The sequence below is a fragment of the Mustela putorius genome, unplaced genomic scaffold (assembly GCF_011764305.1).
Source record: "Mustela putorius furo isolate JIRA1106 unplaced genomic scaffold, ASM1176430v1.1 tig00000508_pilon_pilon_pilon, whole genome shotgun sequence".
Taxonomy (NCBI): domain Eukaryota; kingdom Metazoa; phylum Chordata; class Mammalia; order Carnivora; family Mustelidae; genus Mustela; species Mustela putorius.
In genome coordinates, this window is record NW_025421402.1 from 7,153,229 (window position 1) to 7,179,744 (window position 26,516).

Below are 26,516 nucleotides of genomic sequence, written 5' to 3' on the forward strand. Positions count from 1 at the left end.
TATTGGCTTTTTAGAAATTATCTTTTGAAATTTTTTTAGTGACTACTCTAGGGACTACCCTACACAGGCTTAACTCTTCACAGTCTGCTTCATGTTAATATTGCACAATTTACTTATTTTTTACAATTGCAGAATTTATTGAGGTTAGAAACTTTGTACTTATTCTACTATTATTTTTATACATATCAAATTCTACAAGATGATACTATAAAGTTTTCTTTGTAAAGGTATATATATTTTTAAAGAAAAAATGTATCTTTGTTCTCTCAGATATTACTCATTTTTGATACTCTTATTTGATATCTGAAGTTCTAACTTTGCCTCTGGTATCATATCCCTTTAGCATAAGGACATTTCTTATAATTTTCTTATAGTATGATGCTGATGACAACACGTTTTTAAGCAATAATTGAAAAAGTCCTGTATTTCATCTCTTTGAAGGATTTTTCTCTATGAAATGATGACTTAATAGTTTTTTTTCCCCCTCTTCGTTCTGGAGTTTAGGATATTGTTTCACTGTCCCCTGGTTTCCATGGTTTCTGATGAGAATTCTTGGCCATACAACTGTTTTTCTTTGGCTGCTTTCAAAATATTATATTTACCATTGGCTTTCAATAATTAGATTACAGAATGCTTGGGTGTGGTAAATTTTTTTTGTTTATGTGGTTTGGGATTCTCTGAGCTCCTTGAATATGGAAAATTATGCCTTTAACAAAATTGGTAAGTTTCCAGCCACTATTTCTTCAAATCATTTTCTGTTCTATTTTCTCTTTTGTGTTCTTCCTGGAAATCCAATTACATTATATAAGACATTTTTACATCGTTGCACAAGTCCCTGAACTCTGTTCCTTTTCCATCCCTCTTCTCTTTGTTTTTCAAATTCAATAAATTCTGTTGATCTATGGTCAAGTTCACTGACTCCTATGTCATCCCCATTCTACTTCACAGACCATCCAGTGAATATGTTTTGCTGATATTTGAGCTTTTTGTTTAATTTTAAAAATATATCCCATTACTTTACTGAGTTTTTTTCTATTTATTTTGACCATATTTGCTTTACCTCAGTGATGATACTTTTATTCACTTTTTTAAAGCCCTAGTCTGATAATTCAAACATCTAGATCATCTAAAGGCTAATGTTTATTGGACTTTGTTTTTTTTCCCCATGAAATTAACAATTAGGTCACATTTTTCTGGCACTTCATATACTGAATAATTTTGCAATGTATTCTGGTTATTATATTATGTTGTGAAGCTTGTGTATTTCCTGTGTTTCTCCAAAGAGTGTTGACATTCTTATTTTGGCAAGCAGTTAATTTAGTTCACTAGAATGCAAACTCTATCACCCTCATAGTTGGCAGTGATTCAAATCTCCCTTGAGATTGCTCTTATTCTGTCCCAGGCATGCGTGGTTTAGAGGTTTGCTGATGTCATATAAATTTATATGCAGAATTTGTGACTTCTCTTCTCCGCCCCTCCCTTTTCTGGGATTTCCTACTCATCCAGAATAATGTTTAACCAAATACCTGGGCACCTCATGGCCCAGCCAAGTTGACACATAAAATTAACTGTCTCAGTGTATCAGGTTCATTGTCATGCTTTGAGACTTTCCCTGCAAGACACACATTGTCCACTTATCTAGTTAAGGAATTCTGAGTACACTTCATCAACTTTCATACCAACCACTGACAGCAGCTTCTTTCTGCATTTCTGTAAACAATCTCTCATATCTACTTGTATTTTTACTTATCCTTTTCTTTCCCTAACATTGTCAAATAGAACTTTCTGTGATGATGTAGATGCTTAAATCTGCAGTGTCCCATATAGTTTTGAATTAGCCACAGACAGCTTTGAGCACTGGAAATGTGGATCATCTGATAGGGAAATGGAATTCTTAACTTTAGTTAATTTAAATTTAGACAGCCCGTGTGGCTAATGACTACCATATGGACAGCGTACCTTTGAACAGGATTTTGTTTTCTTTTTCAAAATATATTGGCTAACTGATACATTTCTCAGATAATTTGCTTTGATATATTTAGTTAATTAAATAATAATTTATGGGGTCACAGTTTGTGTAACATTAATGTTAAGCATCTTTTTTATTCCTTTTCTCAGTCCTAGAAGCTTTTTTAAAACTTTTTTTTTTTGTATCTGAAAGTTACTGATCTCTTCTAACACACACACACACACACACTCATAGAGTCAAAAATCTACTGCTATACAAAAATAAATAAATAAATAGAATGGTGTGTTTTTACATGCATGGTCACTGTAATCATTCTCCTTTTGCCAAGCTTCTTAAGCATGTTAAAATTGTTATAAATTTGCATTTTTTTCCATGGAAACTGTTAACAGACTATTAGTTATATTGTATTTCTGAAGCCTCTGCCCCTCAATTATTTCTAAGAAAATTACTTTTAAGTTTGTCAAGAAATTTTCTTCCTAATCTCTGCTAATTTTCTAAGAGCTGGTAATTAACACTGATTGAATTAGGTATTGTTACTCTTCTTTACAGAAATAATAAGAATCTTTAAAAATAAGTCCTTGCAATTCGTTATTTTGTATGTTTAATGTTAAACTGTGGATGTGACCATTTAATTTAACACACCAATTGAAGATTTTTACTTTATATATTACAAATTTTTCAATTTATTTCATGATCTTTTGATATTTATCATTTCAGGACCACCAAACAATTTTGAGAGCATGGGCTGTAAAAGATTTTGCTCCAAATTGTCCTTTGTATGTCCAGATATTAAAGCCGGAAAATAAATTCCATATCAAATTTGCTGGTAAGTTTAGTCTCAAATGAGATACTTTGAATTTCCTCCAACTATGATAGTAAGAGTTATGTCTCTGAAATTAGTGGCAACTTAATATATATATTCATGATTGCATAGAATAGAAGGATTTCTTTTTGTCATCTATTTGTTAAGAGAGAATTTATTTACTTTAAAAATGTCCAGGTAATGTTTTGGGAGTGAAAATTTTTTCTTCTTTTATAATTTGGTGATTTAATCAATTGAATTTACTGGACACCTTGGTAAGACTATAAATAGATTAGCACTTACAGTTTTATCCATAACATAGACGCAGGTCTTGAATGTTGCAGCCATTAATTTATACTATGTTTACACATAAATAGGTAGTGCTTTGTTATAAATAATATCTACCTATCTTTGTTATGGATAGGTGGTGCTCTGTTATAGATTACTTAATACATTTGTAAGCTTAGCATGCATTAGAGTAAAATTAAAATATATTGTAATGTTAAAATATATTCAGGTGTATTAAAATATATTTATCTGGAGATAATAAATTTATTTGAAGATTTATTTGGAGATAATATAGATTTTGAAAACATTTTAAGAAAAACATACATGTGAGTTTTTTAAAGTCATTTCATATGACTTTGTTTCATATACTTTAAACTGTCATTTCATATACTTTAAACTGCTAAGAAATTGAACAGTAAGATCATACTTTATTTTTTTCTTAAATGTTTCCATAGGAACTAATTTTGATCCAGGAAATAGCTTATGTACATTGAAAAAAATGACATCCTTGTTTTTTTTTTTTTTTTTTAGTATTTCACCCTAATAATTTAAAGTTGCAAACATCATTAAAATGCAAATCATTTTAACTACGTGTTAACAAATGTATTTCTTCATCTGTGTTTATATATCTTAAAATGCTTACCTATTCATATGTGATATTTAAATGAAAAATTATAAACACTAAGAAATTTCTAAATACCAAGAAAACCATGAAATTGTTGCAATTTAGTTTGCTGTTTTTTATCTTTTACTCTTGATTTTAATGACATCAGTTTACTAAAAATGTATGGCAAACAAAGCAATGGCTCTTAACTGTGGCTGCATTTTAGTATCTGTTTGAACGTTTGTTTTAAGTACAAATACTAATTTAAATGATTTGTGATGATGGGGCTATGATTTTGTTTTGTTTTTTTAAAAAAAAACCTGTTCCCTAAACTGAAAATTAAAAATAAGAACACCTCCTTTGTAAGTGGCTTTGTGAAATTTAATGGAAAATACATGTAAATTCTACATCTACTACCTGTTACATATGTAATTAGCTTTCAAGAAATGCCAATTGTTTATCTAAAAGACCTTTGCAACTAAGCTGCCTTCTTTTTATTATTATCTAGTAAAAGGAATATTTTTTAAAGATTTTTATTTATTTATTTGACAGAGAGTGAGATCACAAGTAGGCAGAGAGGCAGGCAGAAAGAGAGGGAAAGTGGGCTCCCCGCCAAGCCAATAGCCCGATGTGGGGCTTGATCCCAGGACCCCAAGATCATGACCTGAGCCGAAGGCAGAGGCTTAACCCCCTGAGCCACCCAGGCACTCCCAAAAGGAATATTATTGTAAAATTTTTATCATGCCTGATAATGACTTAACATGAAATTATTTTAAGGAAGGCAGCAATGACATAAATCCTAAAAATGTGAATTTTAATTTGAGTGCCATCATTTAAGATTTAGATAGCCAAGTTAGTATTCTGAACCCTATTTTTCTCTTCTGTTAATTTATGTTATTGTATGTATGAGGTCTCTATTTCATTGGTTAAGATTATCAGTAAGGAAATAATATCTGAAACATGGGGTGATCAATAAATGGATATCAGATGTGAATATCTGAATAATATCTGAAACATGGGGTGATCAATAAATGGATATCAGATGTGAATCCTAAAACAATATGTAGTTTGGGAAGACAAATTATAATTTTTAATGTGTTATAACTAAGATTCAGAATAGATTTAATTCTTTTCCCTATCCCTAGATAGGTTTACAACAGATAGATCAAATTCACGGGAATATTCCACCTTTACAAATAAAAAATTACAAAGACTATTTACATTAATTCTCTTTCATATTCTTATCTTGCCATTATTTTGATAAGTTCATTGAAATGAATGTGATAGTTAAAAGTTCTATCCTGATAATTTGTCACAATATTTCTTATTTATGACACCTGCTGAAATTCCTTTTAATGACATCTGTCTTCTTTTAGGTTGAGATTACAACATCTCAGAAGAACTCTTTTTTTAATATTATAAAAAGTAAAAGCATCCTACTTTCATTAAAATGTCACAAAATAGTTTGGAGTGATCTATGAGACTCTTAAACCAATATAATATATTTCACATCTCAGCCTGAGGTTAAAAGATTAGAGACTTTACCTTTCAAAAGACAGTATATCAAGCTGGCATTTAGTTTGTATGGTAGATTGTTAAGATAATGGTCTTCAATGAACCATGTTCCCTGTGTCTGTCCGGTGTTGATGGGATCTTGCAGTTTATTCCATGAAGAGGTGAAATTTAGTTCTCTACTCCTTGAATACAGGCTGGTTTTGTGACTGTGACCAGAATGTGTCCTGGGATTGAGGCATAGGTTGGGCTTCCTGCTTAGTAAGGCGTCTGCTTCTCTCTCTCTCTTTCTCTCTCTCTCTTTCTTTCTGTCTCTCTCCATTTGCCCTTCCCCACTGTTGGTTCTATCCGTCAAATAAATAAGTAAAATCATAAGGAAAAAAAAAAAAAAAGAATCCCAGCTTAGCCTCCCTAAGGATGGAAAATCACATGGGAAGTGATGCTTATCCATCCCAGGCTCCCCACCTCTCTAGCTCCTAACTTACCCACAGTCAACCCAGAGAGTCATGCTGACCTACAGAATTTTGAGAAATAAAAGTATTGGTTGCTCAAAGTTAATGAGTTTTGTTTGTAGTTATCTATTACTTGGCAATAGATATCTAATATCATTTGTAACAAAATAATAATTGCTTTAATCTTAAACCAACATTCATTTGATAATATTCACAATATTTTTGTCTTTGCATTCTTGTGAGTGTTAAATAGTACAATTCCAATTATACAGGATATAAAATGAGATCATTTTATTTCTGTTTATTTAAATAACCTCTTCATACATGCTAAATTGTAGAACTACTACCATGTCTATAATTTATATTTTTTTAAAAAATAAATCCATGGTTTTAAAAGATGAAAAGAAGAAACTTCAAAATTTGAGTTATGAGTATATAAAAATTAAAAAGTAAAAATAATATAGTGATCTAGCAGCTAGTACTTTATGCACATTTATCAGTCATATCATATATGGATCCTTTTCTTCTGAACAAAATGACTATACTCATTAAACTGTTGAGTTGTTGCAATATCATTTGAATGAATTATTATATTATTGATTAAAATAGTCTTCTACACTTTGATGAGAGTTATAGGAGAGATGTCTTTATGGGCATGATTTCAGCAGCAGAAAAGATATGTTCTTAACCTATTTTACTGAGAGAGAAAAATAAAAATAGTAAGTCTGGAGATAGGAAATATATTCGGTAGCATAATGGCTATGATACAGAATTTGTGAATGTAAACCACTACAAGTCTTACAGAGATTCAATAACATAAAAATATACTTCATAGATAATTTGATTATTTTAATCACCACAGATTTCCTAAGAAGAAAATAAACTCAAACTGGCTCATAGAAATTTTACTTTCAGCGATTTTCCTTTTTATGATAAATTTGTCAAAGTAAAGAGTTCGATAGCACAAATCCTGGAATGAAACTATCCTCAGTCAAATTTCAATTCTACTGTATAGTAACTACATGACCTCGGGCTTCTTAATTTCTCTCAGCTTGAGTTCTTTGATATATAAAGTGTGAATAATAAGAGTAACTATCTCTTAGCGTTATTATAATTAAAAAAATACTCAAAAGAACATCAGCCACCAGTAATTGGTACCTATCAAATTGAGGATTTTCATGAATCTTGAGTACCTATTTCTCATCTTCCTAAATCTATATTACCTTTATTTCCAGGAAAAGTGATTGAGCATTTCTCATGATGTCTTACAGCTTATTATAGACATTCAAAAAACACATAGCTCTCAGTTTGCACATATCTTCCAGAGAGTAGAAAAAGAAAGATCTTTTCCCAACTCATTTTATGAGGCTGACCTAGCCATGATACAAAACTTATTAAGGATAACATGAGAAATGATTAGAAACCAATTTAATTGATTAACATAGTTGAAAAATTATCTAAAATACATTGGCAAAATTATCAAAGTAATGTATTTTAAAAAATAATATATCATCACCAATTGAAGTTATTCCAGAAATAGATCATCATGTCAAAAGAAAAATAAAATTTAATGGATACAAAAAAAGCTTTTGAGAGAGAATTTAGTATCCCATTTACAATCTGAAAAAAAAGAAAAAGAAAGAAAGCAAAAGTGTTAGAAAGCTACGGAGAAAATATACCTTAGCCTAACAAAAATCATCTGCACAGTAACCTAGAGGTAAAAAAGAATATTTAATGACCACCTATTGAAAGTCTGCCTTTAAGGTTAGGTACAAACAGGGATGCTTACCAAAACCACGTTAACTCAGTGCTTTCCTGGAAATCCTAAGGAGTGCATTAAGACTACAAAAATAGATAAAAGGAGTAAGCAGTGGAAAGCTAGATATAAAATTGCCATATTATTTAAATAAGATTTTCTACAGTATTCCCTACATAATTTTTCCTTAGGGAACCTCATTTATTTCTATGATTTCCAAAATTAAATCTCTCCCTCAGTATTCACTCTGAGGTTCAGTCTTGTATCTCTAACTCTATAGTCAGTATCTCTTATTAGGTTTCTAACAGCTGTCTCAAAATTAAGATATCTGGAAGTATGTATTGATTTTCCCTGACTTTAAATCTGTTTCTATCCCATACTTCTCAACACCATCTACTTAGAACTCAAGCCAAAATCCATGAATCATTCTTTGATCCTTTGCATGCAGTCCATCAAGTGCTATAGGTTAGACTCCTCGAGAATCCCAGGTTTACTCACTGACACAACCCAGGTTTATCCCATGATCAGGGCTGTGTCAAAACACTCCCCTTGTCTTCTTTCCTGGGTATCCATGAGTTCTGCCCATAAACCTACTGCTGGTCTTCATGTTCCCCAGCACATTTGCAGTAGTGGTTACCATTTGTGTGCTATAGTAGGCTGCTACATCTTATAGTAGGCTGCTATATCTTCGTGCCTTCCATGGCAGCTTGAATTCAATAGTTTCCTCTTTCCAGTACATTAATGCTAGCATTCTTTCACCGTATCATTATTTTTAAAAGATCCTCTCTTGTGGGTTATTTTTTTGTCAACCTCTGTAGAACAAAAGTCAAATGGTACTATAGCTTTGGTTGTGTTAAATCTCTTTTCCAGTGAGAAATATTTTTTATCAATACAATTCTTTTTTAAGAAGTGGCAGTTGGTACTGAAACATAGGAAGAAGTAATGGCAGTGTTCCATAGCTGTGACTAATATAAAAATGTGGTTTTGTAACATCTTGTATTCTCTGACAGCCTCTTGTGGGACTAGCAATTCTAGTAAAGTCTCTCCAAGGTCATATATCTGAACAGAAATCACCTAGAAAAAAAGGGTTCCACATTGTTGAGCCCTTCACAAATATTCTCCTCTTAGTGGCAAAACCAGGATGAAAAAAGCAAAATATTATAATAGTCCAGCTCAGACGTGTTTCTATAGACTAAATTTTAATCAAAATAAAACCAAACCCTTATCTCTTTCTTAACTCCAGAAATCATTAAAAAAGAAACAAAACACTAAAACAAAAGAAACATAAGGAAAAATGTACTTTATTAGGAACTTTTTTATTGAAAAACCTTGAATGAACTTAAAGAATAAACTGAGCTCTCCAATTAGTTGAATCTAAAAGAAGTTGCTGTTTGTCTCCTTGTCAGACGAAATTACTCAGAAAATCAGTGGGAGATGAATCCCGGTTATATGAGTAAACCGATTGCTAAATTTAGGTTGCCACTCTATCTTTACATCCCAGAAAAAGGGTTATATCATCTGTGGGTGCATATTCAATTGCATTTTATTTGTCAACTAATTTTTCAACATACTGGGTCCTTGAAAATTTTCTATCTCATTTGAACAGATGTACAAAGGCATAAAAATCAAATTGTTAAATTTTCACCCACACGTGGTAGGGAAGAATGTTAAATATCAATTTATAAATAAATTTGTCTGAGTATAAAATGTAAAAGTCAGAGTAAAGACTTTAAAAATCTCTTTGTAAATTGTGAGATTTCTATAAATTTTAATGTCCATGCTTTGACTATGGTATTTCATAAGTAACAGATTTTGAATTAACGTTCATGAATGAAAGGAAGAATCATACCTCAATAGTAAAGTGTTGACTGAATGAAATTTTCTCTACTTCACAACTAAAACATGCCTAGAAGAATGATTCATTATACTAGAGCAGTAGCAGTTCTGGGAATTAAAAAAAAAAATTAAGATTTCAATTGCAATACAAATTAGAGTATAGACAAGAGTATTTTTTACAATATCATTGATAATACTGTACAAATATATTTCCTATTTTAGGTAGTTGTGACTACCATTATTTAAAAATATTGTTTAAAATACACACACGTGTTCATCTGTGAATATGCACGCACACACACGAATCTTGGGGAAATGATGTGACTAAAAATGAAGGCCTTGTCTCATTTTGCTGAAACACAAGACATCCCAATGCTTCACTTTTTTTCTAGACAAGAGTGGAAAATATTTCCAAGTAATATAAATATTGGAAATTATGTTAGCTGTTTCTAAATAACATACGTATGTGCAATGCTTGACTTTCACCAAGTGGTAAGGTGTGAGTTTTTCCTGCTGAATAATTTCTTCATTTCCCATATAACACCCACGTAGATATCAGTTTAAATTTCATTCTTACAACCTACTTAAGAACATAATGCTTTGAATTCCTACAATTTCAAAAGATGAAATACCCCAACTTTGAAAATTCTCCATTTTTGGATAAAAATATTCTCTTTGATGTTTGTGTTATTGCAGAGATCAACAGAAGCCACTTAACCTAAGGCCATGTTCAAGACCAGCAAAATTTAGAGAGTCTTAAAATTTTTTCTTTCTCCGCTACTTTTTACTTTATAAAAAAATCAAACATGCAGCTTAAAAATTATACAATGAAAACTTGTATTCCCTTCATTTACATTCAGCAATTAGCAGTTTCCCACATTTGCTTAATCTTCTCTTCACACACACACACACACACACACGTGTGCACATGCACACACATGTACACACACATTTTAACTTCAGCGTGCTTTTCCGAGGAATGACATTCTACTATATACCCAGCATAACATTTTCATGCCTAAGACGGTCAGATATTTTCATGTGTCATTTGTATTTAAATGTTGGCAGTCATCCCCAAGATGTCTTTTATAATTGCATTTTTACAATTCAGTATTAAATCAGTATTTGGAGGTAATTGGGTGGCTCCGTCTGGTTAGTGTCTGCCGTCTGCTTAGGTCATGATCTCAGGGTCCTGAGATGGAGCCCCCAGTTAGGCTCCCCACTCAGCAATGCTTGTCCCATTCCCTCTGCCCCTCCCCTTGCTTGTGCTCTTCTCTCTTTCTCTTTTACTCTCTCTCTCTCAAATAAATAAATAAAAGCTTTAAAAAATAAAAAACAAAAAAATTAATATCTCATTTTTCATTGCACTTGCTTTTTCATTTTTTTTAGATAGAAGATTAGTATAGACAGGAATGAGCCTTCCCATATACCCTTCGCATCACACAGCTTCCCAGGATGTTAATTTCTTATATAAGTATATCCATTTAATCAAAAGTAAAAAATTAACATTGATGTGAATTATTTTTTAAGTGAAATATTATCTTGTCCTTCATTCCTCCTAGCAAAAAAAAAATCAATAACTTATTTGTTTTACTTTTTTTATAGATATTAAAATTTTAATATGTGGGTCTATTGAAGAGCCAAACCAGCTTTCTTGTTTGTTCTCTTTGACACTTGATGACATTGCCATTGAACATTAGTATTTCAAGCCATTTTCTTGTGGACCACTTAAAATTGAATTAACTCAAAGCATCTTTATATTTCTCTCCATTAATTTTCTTATAGTCTTGTTTTTCTCCAAGACTCAATTGCGTGATGCTGAAAGCCAGAGTAGCATATTCCTTCAATGTTTGGAAAGTGCCAGGCATATTCTATTATAACCCAGATCGATGATTTTCCATCTCTGAAGTAGTTTCTTGATAACAATGATTAATAAAGAAGAACAGTTATATCCTCTTTCACTCTCATTTACTCATTCAAAACATTTTATTGAGTCCTACTGTGAACAATTTGTTAGTCTAGGTACTAGTGGTATAATGATTAAAAAAAAAAAAAAGATGGACTAGCTGTCTGTTCCAATTGCAGATTTTATTTTCTTTACCTTACCTCCCCCCTTTTTTTTAAGGTTTATTTATTTCAAAGAGAGTGAGAGAGTGAGAGAGTACGAGCAGGGAGAGGGACAAGCAGGCTCTGCTACTGAGCGGGGAGCCCGGTATGGGGCTTGATCCCAGGACCCTGGGATCATGACCTGATCTAAAGGGAGACCCTTAACAACGGAGCCACCCAGGTTCCCCTACGTCACCCTTTTTTAAACCAGTGAGCCAGTGTACTTTTACATTCTGCACCCACTCGAACAGAGCCTGTTTTAGCCACATAGAGCTTAAGCTGTGACCTTATGATCTTCCTCCCCTACCCTATCACCCTCCATATATACCAAAACTCAAGATTCCAATTATGTACTAGTTTCATCAGATTTTGACTGATGAATTTAGTCAATCTGACAGACCTATGTAGGTAAAGTTTTCATGACTTAATATAACATCTTTATTCCTGAAGTAATTACTTTTGTATTGAAAAGTCTCTTAAAATGAGGAATGAGATCCTAATACGAGGATAGTAAAATATCCCAACACTTTAATATTATCCTGGGATGTTTATTTAATATTGCCTCAAGACAGACTGCATGAGAACATACTGTGCACACACAAATGTGTGAAAGAGACTGTGAATTAAGCTTTACTAATGAATAGGAATGTTGCTGGAGAAGTAGGGAGTGACTGATGACAGTTAGAGGTAAAGGTATAATGTTTTAACCAGATCATAAAGTAGCTCCAGGGGAACCATGGAGTACAGTGGAGATAACACAAAGAGCCTCACAGGAGTGATTGTTTACCGAGCTATTAGGATGTCCAAGTGAGACCGACTGAGGGATTGAGCCAGATGATGGATGCGGAGAGTGAGAACAGATTCAATAATCATTTCAGATCTATTCTGTAGACCTAATAATCAATTGATTGTGGGAATCAAAGAAAGTGAAAAATCATTTTATTTTCTTTTTGCCACTTAATCTCTTTTTTGTATATCTTCCCATTTAATAGAAATTGTATTATAGTAGCTTACTAATGACTTGAGTTGCTTAGATGTTTAATTCTAGAACAGAAGCTTCTCTTTTTGCTTTTCTTTCTTTCTTTTTTTTTTTTTTTTTAGGTTTTGTTTTTGAGTAATCTCTACACCCAACATGGGGCTGGAACTTACAGCTCCAAAATCAAGTGTCACATGCTCCATTGACTGAGCCAGGCAGGCACCCCTAGAATATGAATTTCTTAAATGCTTTGTATCTAGTGATAAGCACAGAGCTCGACTCACAGTATCTTATTACTAAAAGTATGCAGACTATAGTATATAAAAACTTATATACTTATAAAACTTATAAAAACTTATAGTATATAAAAACTATAGTATATAAAAACTTAAAAGATCCAGTAACAATGTTCAAAAGTAATACTATAATGCAGTAAAATTAAAATATGTGACAATATATGAAATAGTGAAAAGGGAAGAAAAATCTGTAGTTTTTCTTCATGTGTAGGGAAAACCCAGTTTTTTCCTACTGTGTTAGTCCCTTATCTGTCTCCTTCATTAGTCACGTAGTCACTAACATCTGTTTACACAATTACATGAAAGTTTCATGAAGAAATATTATGAGCTACACAAACATTTAAAACTTTTTTTAATTTTTTTAAAGATTTTTATTTATTTATTTGACAGAGAGAGATCACAAGTAGGCAGAGAGGCAGGCAGAGAGAGGGGGGAAGCAGGCTCCTGCTGAGCAGAGAGCCCGATGTGGAACTTGATCCCAGGACCCTGAGATCATGACCTGAGCTGAAGGCAGCGGCTTAACCCACTGAGCCACCCAGGCACCCTACACACAACATTTAAATAAAGGACCTCTGTGGGGTGCCTGGGTGGCTCAGTGGGTTAAGCCTCTGCCTTCTGCTTAGGTCATGATCTCAGGGTTCTGGGATGGAGTCTCTCATTGGGCTCTCTGCTCAGCAGGGGACCTGCTTCCTCCTCTCTCTCCACCTGCCTCTCTACTTGTGATCTCTCTTCAAATAAATAAATAAAATCATTTAAAAAAAAAGGACCTTTATTTCAGTTTTATTTATTATAAGAATAAATGTAGAAAGAAGCAAAATGTCTAGCAATATGAGAATAGATATATGAGATATGTAGATGTGAGGTGTATATGTATTATCCAACCATAGTCCTTATTAGAAATTATATTAAAATGAAGGTCAGTATAAATGGAATAAGATATGCAATTCCTTAAAGTAGGATAACAATTTTATTAATATAGTTCACATATAATGAATTATATTTCATTTGTATATAGAAGCATTATACTAGCTAGAAGGTGGTTTTGCTGATAATAGTTGTTTTTAAATTTATTTATAGATTTTACATTTTTACATTTTATCCCACAAGGTCCAATTTATCAAGTATAATTAATGCCTTAAAAACATTTGTGAATGGTAATATGTAAGGACGGAGTGTGTTATTCACTTAATTATGACTAGGGGTTATGTTTATACAGACTATAATAATTTGTAGGAGCTGAAATTTCATTAGGGTGGTAAAAGATAATGTATGTGAATTTATGAAATTGTGCAATTAGCATATTGTTATTTTTATAACCCGTGACAAATGCCATTTAATATTTTAATATAACAGTTTCATTCGTGCCAAGTTCTCATTTAAGCCATTAGCTATTTTGTATCCTTATATTTATACAAACTAAAACTGAAGATAAATCAGTAGCTATTTCCTTCTTGAATGTTAACTCAGCTTCCAATGATGAGTGAAAAATAAGGCAAATTTAAAAAGTGATAACCATTTTTAAAAAATCACCAAGGTGAATGTAAAGAGCTGAGATGTTATTTCCAACAAATTTTGGAAGTGTATGTGTTTGAAAATAAGGAAAAGAAATTTGTAACATCTTGAAATTGTAGATTAATAATTTTGAGGAAATCCATTCCTCTGTGGATTGTGTGTATTCAACATTCTCTGTTTTTCAGCTTACTACGACTCAGTCTTGTCCAGGACTAAATAAATACGTACTAAAATAAATACGTACTTACATACATACCTATGTACATATATACATACTCAATATCATAAAAGAGGTTTTCTTGAACTTGTGTGATAAACTTCAGATGATTACCTAGTGTAACTTCTAGGTTAAATAGTATGGGGTCTTCTCTGATTTTTAATACACAATGCTAATTTGCTCTTCAGAAATGTATAACTTACTTTTGCAAAAGTGGGCAATATTCCTTTAACTCTTGCCCCTTGGGCAAATGAAAAATAATATTAAAAACATTATTAGTAGTATTATACTGATAGTGGCAGTCAGCATTTATATAGTGCTTATTATGTGTAAGGAATAATTTTTTTGTTTTGTTTTGCTTTGCTTTGTTTTTTGTTTTTTTTAAGAAAGGGAAAGAAAGACTCTTTAGTAGGCTCCATGCCTGATCTCATGACCCTAAAATCACAACCTGAGCCAAAATCAAGAGTCAGATGCTTAATTGAGCCCCTCAGGTGCCCTGGACTACCGTTCCAAAGCACTTTTTGTAGATTAACTGAATTAATTTTCATCACCACCTTGTAAAGTCATGTGTTAGTTATCTAATGCTTTGTAACCGTACCAATCCCAAAGCTTTTTGGTGTAAATAACACATTTATTATCTCACAGTTTCTGTGGATGAGGAATGTAAGAGGACTAATGGTCAGTGTTGCAGTGAAGGCGTCAGCGGGGACTACTGTTACATGAGAGCTTGACTTGGGCAGGAAGATCTGCTTCTGGTGTGGTTCATTCTTGACTCCCATGGTTGGCAAGATAGTGCTGGCCATTGCAGGAGGCTTCAGTTCTTTACCTCTTGGACTTTTCCTTACGGCTACTTGAGTGTTCTTATGATGCGGCTGCTGGCTTCCTCCAGAAAACATTGACCTATAAGAGAGCAAGGCAGAAACCATAATGTCTTTTGTGACATAACCCTCACCGTCCCACCCTGAAACTTCCACAATATCCTATTGGTTACACAGATCAGCCCTGTTCTGTGAATACCAGGATACGAGAGCCATTATTACTCCAGGACACTTGCTACCATAGATAGATTTCATTATGGTTGACTCTTGACCAACATGCATTTGAACTACAGGAGTCTGCTTATATGTGCATATTTCCCCAATAAATACAGTACAGCACTCTAATTGTATTTTTCTTATCATTTTCTTTTCTTTAGCTTATTTTGTTGTAAAAACACAGTATATAGTACATATAATATACAATATATGTGTTAATCCACGGTTTATGCTTTTGGCAATGCTTCTAGTTAATGATAGATGATTGATAGCTAAGTTTTAGGGCAGTCAAATGTTCTATGTGGATTTGCCATCTATGCATAAGGTTGGTTCTCCTAACCCCTGTGTTGTTCAAGAGTCAACAATATTCTCATTTTACAAATAAGGAAATGGAGACACAAAGATATTAAGTGAAATGTTGATGATGCTGCACTAGGTATTTAATCCATGTTCTCTGTCTCTAAAATGTGTGCTGCTAAGAGATATGTGGTATTGTCTAATAGTTTAATTTATTTTGATTTTCAGTTTTTGATTTCTAAAAGAGTTGCACATTTTCATGTATCTATTGCCCATTTAACTTCTCTATTCATTCATATATAAAATACATCCCTGTACTCTTATTTTCTACAGAGATGACTATTTTTCTCTTAGTGAATTATAGAGATTTCTCATATTCTAAAATTATGAACGTTTTGGCATTTTAAAAATTGCATTTTTTTTTCAGTTTGCAAGTTGTCTTTGGATTGCATTTATGGTGCTTTTAACTAACAAAAATTTTGTCTATTTTTTGTACCTTTGTGCTTTTTGCCTCTAGATTGTTCATGGATTCATCTCTTAATACTTCAAATCAGTTTACTTTTCCAAAAGTTACTTTCTGTAAGACGGAATTTGTAGGAACCCCTAGAATTATCCGTTAAGGTCAAAAAAGAGTGGGTGAAGCGTGAATGACTGAAATGCCCAACTTACGTTATTTCTTGGAATCTGTTAGTATGAACATTATGTTGAAGAATTGTAGGAGCTGAAGAAGAAGAACACCCAAGTGGGCAAGGACTCATTTAGACCTAACATTTGGCTCAATTACCCATTAAATCAAACTCCCTTTGCATTGAGGAATTCCTTTTAAGTTGCATATGTCTCCTGGTAAAACTGAAATTTCAGTCTTCTTTTGTATTTTTACTTTGTTCAGATTGTTAGATGACCATCTAGTTGAGAGTAGCATCTATCTGTCTGTCTACCTATGTATCTATCATCTATCATTTTTCATTTAGTAAAATCATTTTGGAAGGAAAGGGAAAGGTTTAGTTATGGGAGACTGTCAAAAGGCAAGCAGTTGCTAATAAGTATGTACTAAATGTCTACTATAAGTGATGATGTGAGAACTTCCTTTGCAATTTTGTCCAGAGTAATGACACTCCCAAAAAAACAACTGTCACAGAATACACATAACAGCTATAAATATGGCTGTGGGTTGTCATGTGTCTGGAAGGATCAGGTAAATTGTAGCATCCTCCCTTATTGGTAAGGGGAAGGTGTGCAGTCATATAAGCTCTATTTCCACTTATTTATTTTTATAAAACGAAACTATTTACTTGGTATGAGACTATAGTTTACTGCATGCTGCCCTGTGTTATTTCAACCTGAAGTTTGTATTGTTATAAGACAGAAGTAAATGACTAAAGGTATTTGTCTAATATGATACTAAGCATAGTTGCCTAAAGACTCCTGCTTAAACACATGGGATTCTGACTCATCCATCTCTTGTGACTCCAAATCTCATGACCCTTTAAATTGAGCACAGGACAACACTTACATTTTCCTACTTTATCAGACATTTTTACAAGTGCTAAGAAACTATATTTTAAACTTCATAGAATGCTTGATTCAGAAGATCCATTTTCCAGTTTGACAAGAATTCCCGGAGATTTAGAGTGAAAGAACCATGTAATGGATATACCTGCACTTCGACATCATCCCAGATGCTTCCAGGCTTATCTGTATTCTTCAAAGCTCACTCACTCTTCTTTGTTTCTGTTTTGTTTATTCAACCTTCCATTACCACCTAAACACGCTCCTTCTGCCTCCTGAAGACTTTTAATGCAGTGCTATTAAGTGCCGATCAAAGACCAGTGTCAGGCTGCAGATGTTTGCTAGGCTACGAGTTAAGTACAGCAATTGAGAGTAAGCATTTAGCAACTTTGATAGCAGTTCAGTGTCACTGTGACATCCAAGTGCACCATCAGTGTATTATCTCTTTGGAAAGTGAGTAGACTCCTATCAGAATCATAGATGAGTCATGGGTGGCGTGAATTCTGTGCCAGTCATGTACAATAGAACGACATAAGTGTCTGCAGTGGGTTGGAAATTAAAAAAAGAAAAAAAAAAAAACTGGTTCTTCATCAAAAAGAGCTGAGGAGCATTGCTCCAAAGTATCATCAGTGTGGATTCTCCCAAGGCCTCTCCTTCCTTTCTTCTCTTCTGCCCTCTTTCAACAAACCAAACTCTGTGGGTTGTTATTTCAACCAAACTCAATACTATACTAATTCCCTTCATTTTTATGGCTCCAGATTGGAAAAAAACAAACAAAATCCTACGTAGATGGATCCCCTTTTCCTGCTCCTTGGCCTCATGAACATTGCTGGAGAAAAAAAAAAAAAGAAAGAAAGAAAGAAAGAAAGAAATCACTTAGTAGGTCTGATTCATGTTTCCGCAAACTCACTTGGGCAGCTGGGAGGCCCTTAATAGTGTGGGTTTTTTTCTTATCAAAAATTGTGTTACAATTTAAGACTTTATCTCATTTTCCAAATGTTGCTTTGTTTTCACTTACCACTTCCTGCTTTTCTTCTATTATAACACAGTTTTCTTCTCATCTCTATACTGGTTCCCATTGCCTGTGCTCTGTCAGCAACTTTGTAATGTTTTCTCTCCTTAATCTTCAGACATTTTTTGTTGTTAATTTTCCATAAAAATTTAAATATCCTTCTACCTCTCTGATTTTTTAAATTAAATTAAATTTTATTTTATTTTATTTCAGTGTTCCAAAATTCATTGTTTATGTGCCACACCCAGTGGCATGAAGTACATGCCTCCATAATACCCACCACCAGGCTCACCGGCCCCACCCCCTCCAAAACCCTCAGTTGTTTCTCACAGTGCACAGTCTCTCGTGGTTTGTCTCCCTCTCCGATTTCCCCCAACTCCCTTCTCTTCTCCATCTCCCAGTGTCTTCCGTGTTATTCCTTCTGCTCCACAAGTGAGTGAAACTGTATGATAATTGACTCTCTCTGTGTGGCCTATTTCTTTTTTTTTTTTTTTTAAAGGTTTTATTTATTTATTTGACAGACACAGATCACAAGTAGGCAGAGAGGCAGGCAGAGAGAGAGGAGGAAGCAGGCTCCCCGCTGAGCAGAGAGCCCAATGTGGGGCTCGATCCCAGGACCCTGGGATCATGACCTGAGCTAAATGCAGAGGCTTTAACCCACTGAACCACCCAGGGGCCCTGTTTGACCTATTTCACTCAGCATAATCTCTTCCAGTCCCTTGCATGTTTTGTTTTTTTTTTTTTTTTTTTTTTTTTTTTTTTTTTTTATTCTTCAGAGAGAGAGGGAGAGAGAGCGAGCACAGGCAGACAGAATGGCAGGCAGAGGCAGAGGGAGAAGCAGGCTCGCTGCTGAGCAAGGAGCCCGATGTGGGACTCGATCCCAGGACGCTGGGATCATGACCTGAGCCGAAGGCAGCTGCTTAACCAACTGAGCCACCCAGGCGTCCCCCCTTGCATGTTGTTTTAAGAAAATTACTTTTGTCCAATTTCTTCACCGTTCAAATAACTTATTCTTAATTATCCTTAAAATCTTCCTTTAAACATCACCTCCTTGGAGATGCTTTTTTTCCATTTGCTCCAGGGCAGGAAAGGTGTCCTTTTGTATCCCCTATCATTTTTTTTTTTGTAACATTTATCACAGTGTAACAGTATATTTGCTACTGATGAATCTAGAGATCTTTCCAAATCCCTTTGAATCAGTGACTCAAATCATTTTAGTCTAGCTGCAATTTGTGTGTGTGTGATTGCAAAGTAACAAAATTGATTTCAAGGTCAAGTTTGACTTCATTCCTTCCAAACTGCCCAATTAAATGATGGGTGTTTGGGGAACATAGTGGTTATATTTTTTTCAGTTATCAGTTTAATTTAGTGGCTGTTTGAGTCATTTGTCCATCTGATAGTAAGCAGTAATCCTTAAAGTGGGTTCAGGAAAAAGGAAAACCACTAGAATATATCACTTATTTTAATCCATTTGTTTAATCAGTTTTAAAGTTGTTTAATTTTTGTTGAGATCTCTGTCAGTAGTTTGAATTTAAATTAATAATAATGGATTTAGACAAGTTATTTTACTTCTGAACATCTGATTTGTTATCTGAAGATGGTTTAACACCATATACATCATAGAGCTTTTGTGAGTTTTTAATATATATATATATAATCACTTAGCATAGAAACTAAAATATTGTTTGGTATTATTATTACTATTAAGATGATTCAATAACTATATTCTTAACTCTCAATAACTATCATGAGCTAGTGAGGAGAGAATACATTGTTAGAACCCCAAGAAATCAGAGCCCTGAGGACACTGATTTTTCAAAAAATATTAAAACTGCTGTATTTCTGACATGTTTCAAAGAAACAGAGGTTAATAGAATTAACTGTACTGCTCTGGAATACAGGAAACTTGATTCTCCTGAGCATTTAATTAATATGATACATTAAAACCTGCAGCATTAAGATAATGCAAGGATTCAAGCAAATGGAAAATCAAGCAAGCTTCTCATACTTTATATTATTGAGATGTAATAAATCTGTTTTTTAGGGTGCTGCCAATCTCAAATGGAGCTGAATTGTCTATGTTTAATAAGCATTCTTATATTCAGATCCTGTGAAACTAAATGACTTTTAAAGGTTCACTTAAGCCTATTCTTAGATTTGTTGTGGTTGAACGGCTCACTATCCTGGAACTGGCAAAAGTCTTTGTTGTATGATCACTCATGTGTGTGTGCACACACACACACGCAACACACACACACATTTCACCAATTGGTTATTGTATTGATTAAAGAGACAGGGTCAAAATCATGTTCAATTGTTAGAGATTATCCATTCTCCTCTAAGGAAAAAAAAAAAAGCAATTTTCATAGCAATCGACCCTCTCATGCTTATAAACAGTCTAATAAGCAAAGAATATGTGAGATATTTTATAACACAATTTGTTCACTCAGTTTATGTAATAAACATATCCCCATAAAATGAAAACAAATAGCAGTTTTTAAAATTTACCCTGTTTGGTGTTCCTGTTTTAAAGCTCTTTTCCAAAGGATATTTGATTTCTGTAAATCACAACCCTGCATTGGTTTAGTGCATTTTCCACTGTTGTTACTGCTTTCCAAAGATCTGTTACCTAGCAACTGCATAGAAGAAGCTTCTAGTATTTTAAATCATACAGGAGCTCAGAAAACACTGAGGCAGACTTTAAAAAAAGATTCTGACTTGTTAAATTGTAATTAACAATTTTATTTTCCTTAAAGTAAAAGGGATTTGAAAACAGATTTGATTCATAAGTATCTATAAACTTGTATCTTTAATTCTAAGTGCTTATCTTAAAAGCCCCTTAGATTAAAAATAATAAAATAGCAATAAAAAGAAACAACGAATCTCACATAATCCTACTATTTTATAAGTCATAGTTTTTGAAAATTTGCCTACTCGTTGAGTTAGCTACTGTTAATAGTTTGATTCCTGCTCTTAAAATTTTATGTGCTTATTCAGACATACATGTGACCATATAAGCTTACACGCAGAAGTCAGCATTTTTATAAAACTACAATCGTGTTTTAATTCCAGAACAATAAATGTATGCTATATTGCTTTGCTACTTACGTTTTTAAAAATGTATTATTGGCATTATTTCAAGATAGTTTATTGAAGTCTTTGTTTTTAATAAGCATGATTGTGAGGTTATGTACTTGTTTAGAATTCTGAACAGCATTTCATACTCATTGTTTACCTTTCTTCTCAGAAAATCCTACGAGGCACATACAGTTACTCTTCACATTTTAAAAATCAGGCAAATTAGGCTCAGAGGGATCAGTATCTGCCCATGTGTTGGCACACTCAGTAGTGACAACACTTGATCTCCTGTGCTCATGCTTTAACAGGAAGCCACAAACAAGAAGGTTCTAAATCAAAACAGATACACAGAAACTGTAAAAGGATGAGAAGAAGACATGAAATGCACATCATTTTGAAAGAGGACATGCTTTCTTCAACAAGGGAGGAAAATTAGGCACTATAAAGAAAAAAAGGGATCGATTCTATCATTGCTAAGGAATTACCTCCGCATAATCGAGATGGAGTTTTGCCATTATGTGGTCTCACCAACAAGAAGGAAAGAGTTTGGGAAAGGTGGTTTTGTCTACAAAAAAATAAGACAGTAGCTGGACGGACCTAGTGAAGTGACGATATTTCACTAAAGGGAAGCTGGAAAATGTAATTTCTACCTGGGCAACCATGCACCCAGCGGCAGTTGGGGGATGGGTGAGAGGAAATAAGAGCTTCTCTTACTCAAAGGAAGAAGGACGGAATGAACATGGGTGAAAGCAGTTTCAGCCACAGTCCAGATCCTTATACACCTAGTAGTCCTGTACAATATTTTCCCTATATATTGAGAGAATCATCTATTTATATGAAAAACACTCCCCAGAGTTTTATCAATTATTGCATCCAGCTCAAAACCCAGGACTTCTGCATAATGCAAAGTCAGTTGTAGGTGTAGCTTCTCATGGTCTGGCAACACACATGCTAATAAATTAGTTAGCTACCTCTACCCCTACTGCTTATGCATATAGAATAGTGAAACAAGATAATTTTGGTAAAATATCGGTGTTTAGAAAAAGGAAGAACTGGAGACACACAGCAGTCATTGGTCCATAGCAATGAAGAAATCCTGTCAGCCATGAATGGTAGAGACCTCGGAATAAATTCCTTATTAGACACTCATTCTGCTCTTAAGGAGTAACTCCTTTGTCTTTTCATGTCTATTCAAAGATATTCTTTATTCACTATTCTCTGTGGCCCCAGAAAAAGTTCAGATTGAAGCAGATTTCTTTCATTCCTTTCCATGTGTCAATAATTGTGCTCTAAGTTCTTCTCCAAGGACTTTCTTAAACCTGCTGTATTTACTGGTTATTGTTGCCCTGCTCATATCTTCTTCTTGATTGTAATGACAGCTACCTTGCCATCATCTAAAATAGGTAAGTTTGAGTGGGAAAACAGTACTTGAATCCAATTCTTGCCACAGGCCTGGCTTTATTGGTTTGGGAGAAGTCTTAGTGTAAGGCCTCTCCTAAAGACTCTGAGAGAATATCATCTCCTGCTGTTCAGGGTATGGGTCACTTTTTCGGTTCTGCAACTGTCCAGATTATTTCTTGGACGCTTGATTTAGCTTTCTGGCTGTAAGAAATAATGCCCTGTTTAAAATAGCTTTGTTCCTTTCTCTGCTTCCAAAGTGATCAGTTCTTACCTCGGGTCGTCTCTTTATGTACACCTGACTAAAATCAGCAAGGCCCTGTCAACCACACATTTGTATTCTTGTCCCTTCCAATCATTTCTCTAGACATGTTTCCATAGATATGTTGTTTCTGCATACAGAGGGGAAAATGGATAATAAGGAAAAATAGCAATTTCTGTTACAGATATAATTCTCCATTATGCATATTCAATATACCTAAATTTTATATAACATTGTCTCACATTTATTTTTAAGATTTTATTTATTTATTTGACAGACACAGATGACAAGTAGGAGGAAAGGCAGGCAGAGAGAGAGGAGGAAGCAGGCTTCCTGCTGAGCAGAGGGCCTGATGTGGGGCTCGATCCCAGGACCCTGGGATCATGACCTGAGCTGAAGGCAGAGGCTTTAACCCACTGAGCCACCCAGGCGCCCCAAGTCTCACATTTTAAATTAGAAAATTATTTGATAAAAATTGGCAGTTTGCAACTGGGAAATATCCCAGAAAAGACAAGTAGCAGAAATTTAAAAAAGAGAGAGAGAGAGAGCTGAAAAGCCCTTGGTCTCCTAGTTTACTCATTCTTTCCAACACTGTATGGTCGTAATAGTTAATGATATTGATAGCCATGAAAATGATTCTCTCAATGCCCTAGACTTGTGTACCTATAATTCCCCTATGTTGAATGTTCTTGTTCACCGTCCTATTTCAGCACCCGCTTCCAGAGGGATCCACAGATCATGTCATTACTTGTTAATGTGACGCTTCCATAATCTCTGTTCCTGATGATCCTGTTTCTGACCACTGCCTCTCATTCCAATTCACATCCTCTAGTACAGAACTCCACCTATCTTTTGACTACACCGGGACTTAAAATGCATTGATTCTACAAAACGTTTATCATTGTTGACAACGGCAGATGCCGTCTTCTCTACTTAACCTGTTTGAATTCCATAGCACACCATTATAATCCATTATTTTAATTCATCCTCAGTTCATTGACCTTTAGTGAGACTTGTCAGAAGTCACTGGTGGTGAATTCTCTCGGTCTTCTTGACAGAAGGTAGTCCATGCATTTGAATGTGGCCTGAATAAACAAAATAAACAAAAGATAATGTGCAGCCTATTCCCACTTGAAATCCATGATCCTTGATTTCTCAGGGTCAGCAGCTGCCGGATATCATTTCTGTGTCTCACTGTTCTGTTTCTTCTTCCACTCTCTGAAGCAACTATGCTGTATTTTCTCCTCTTAACCTCCAGCTTCTCCTTTACTCAGTATTTCCACCAATTTCACAAAGAAAACAGAACCATAAGAAGAAAAACAGAATTTTCATAAACTTCCACCTATACAATCTACCTACCAACCTGCATGTACACCCATCTGTTCTGCTTCCCCTCCTCTTATTATAAATGAGCAATTTTAGGAGGGTTGTGACTAAGAAAAGTCATGGAAAGGTAGTATAGTATGCTTGTAAGGTTACCCAAATTCTGCTAGTGTATGAGTGACATTTTAAGGAATGTGAAATATATCCTATAAGCTTTAGGATTTATGGAAGGTCATTAATTTGTTTGGCTTATAGCACTGTCTAGTTATTGGTGATAACAGAAATATTCCATACTTACATTGTCTGATACTGTAGGCGGTTACCACAGATGTTTTTGAGCACTTTATTGCTATTAAAAGATGGCTAGTAAGATGGAGCAACTGAACTTTTATGCGTATTTCAATGTATTTAAATGGGGCGGTGGCAGCTCTAATTGGACAGCACAATTTTGGAAGGGTAATAAAATGCTGAAGAGTTAGAAGGCATGAAAAGCAATTAAGAAGCTCTTGCATTTGTCTAGGTGAGAGATAAACGTAGTTTGAATAAAGATTCATTGTATGTATGGAAGGAAAGGGAGAAAGAAAAAAAAAGAATGGGAGAGAGAAAGAAAGAAAAGCATTTCTGTTGGTGGTGAAATCAGACCTGACCTGAAATTATTTGGTAGCAATCCCCACACTGAATTTTATTTTTCCACTTAGTAGTCACACATTTAGCTGCAGGAATAATAGTATGTTAAAGCATAGGTTGCTCCCTAGGTGTATTACATAGGGTCTGGTAGATAAAGCACATTGCCTTTCTAAAATCTAAAATAATAATAATAATAATTCTAAAAGCTGATATCTGGCTCTTAAGAATTATGGATAAGGATTGGAACCCTGTAACAAGTAGGGACAGTGGAATAGAGGTGGAGAAAGACAGAGAAGACTTTAGTGGCATGTTCAATAAACCTTGGCTATCATATGGCATTGAGAAGTGAGGAGCGAAGTTGCAGTACTTAACTGATTCTGCCGCCCGGGGGCCCCTGTGTGTTCATTCTGTAGATATCCAACTCACCTACAAATTCAATCGTCTATTTCTTAACGTAGCTAAAACTATTTTCTGGGAATATTTATTTTTTTAGAACTTTACACATTGTCTTTATTTCTCATACCAACTGTAATTGTTTACTTGGGAAGGAAAGTCCACCCCCCCCCAAGTAAACAGTATCTTAATCATTTCTCTAAAATATGACTTTTATGGAAAATTGGATACCTGGTGTCTGTGCCCTCATTGCTGTATGAAGTAATAGACATGGGCTGAGTAGCATCACCTCTCTTTAATGTGGCCTGCAACCTCTCATGTGGCCCCATCTTTATAGCACACTCTTTTGTTTTTATGTCAGTGACTTCAACTGCCATTTAATATCTTTCCTGATTGAATCCTATCATCTCTTGCATTTATGACTGTAGGTCCTGAGGTCAAAGTACAATTTTAATTTAAATGTATTTTAGCATTAGTTTTTATTGCCTGAAGTCATAGTTGTTTTGATTGTACAAAATCTATTACCACTATATAAATGTTATCTACCATGTCTTTTAATAATTCTAAGTCTGTGTGCCATGTGACCATGAATTTGAAAAATCAATAATGCTTTAAATCAATACTACTGCATTTCATACCATAGAATTATCAGAATTAAAAGGTACTTTATACAGTCCCTGAATTGTTTTCCATACTGCACCTTCAAACTATCTATCTACCTCTCACCTCCTTGTACAGATGAAGCACAGAAAAAATAAACGCTTTGCTGAAGGCTGCCGATTTTATTAAAGACAGAAGGGGCCACTTAACTCATAATCTAGTACTCACTCTCATGAAACATTTTTCCTGGGGAAAATTGCACACGTAAAAATATCTTAAGACAAGTGTGTTTATGTGGAAACTTCTGTAATTTTATTTGCTGTTTTATTTTTCATATTATTTTAAATTAGTGCTCTCCCAGGGTAAATTATTCTAATTTACCTGTTCTATTTCAAACAGATCACGTTGTTTGTGAAGAAGAGTTTAAATACGCCATGTTAGCTTTAAACTGTATATGCCCGGCAACATCTACACTTATTACACTACTGGTTCATACCTCTAGAGGGCAGTAAGTATATGTTTTCTTTAAGATAATGCATTTTTACATTGTAAAAAAATAATAATAACAATAATATAAGTGCAGTCCTGTGATTTAGAAGTACAGTAAGCCAAGGTATATAGCTATATATGTACCTATACTTGTATTTGTGTGAGTTA

At 34.1% G+C, this 26,516-nt stretch overlaps 1 protein-coding gene across 9 annotated transcripts in view; it reads left to right on the forward strand.

Moving 5' to 3' along the window:
* KCNT2 (potassium sodium-activated channel subfamily T member 2) overlaps window positions 1-26,516 on the forward strand; it is a 345,029-nt gene that overhangs the window by 190,596 nt on the left and 127,917 nt on the right. For all 9 annotated transcript variants that reach the window (XM_045081137.1, XM_045081140.1, XM_045081141.1 and 6 more), the window contains exons 13-14: window positions 2,687-2,795; window positions 26,259-26,367. In XM_045081137.1, the coding sequence (XP_044937072.1) occupies window positions 2,687-2,795; window positions 26,259-26,367 (218 nt within the window). The remainder of the gene's footprint in view (window positions 1-2,686; window positions 2,796-26,258; window positions 26,368-26,516) is intronic.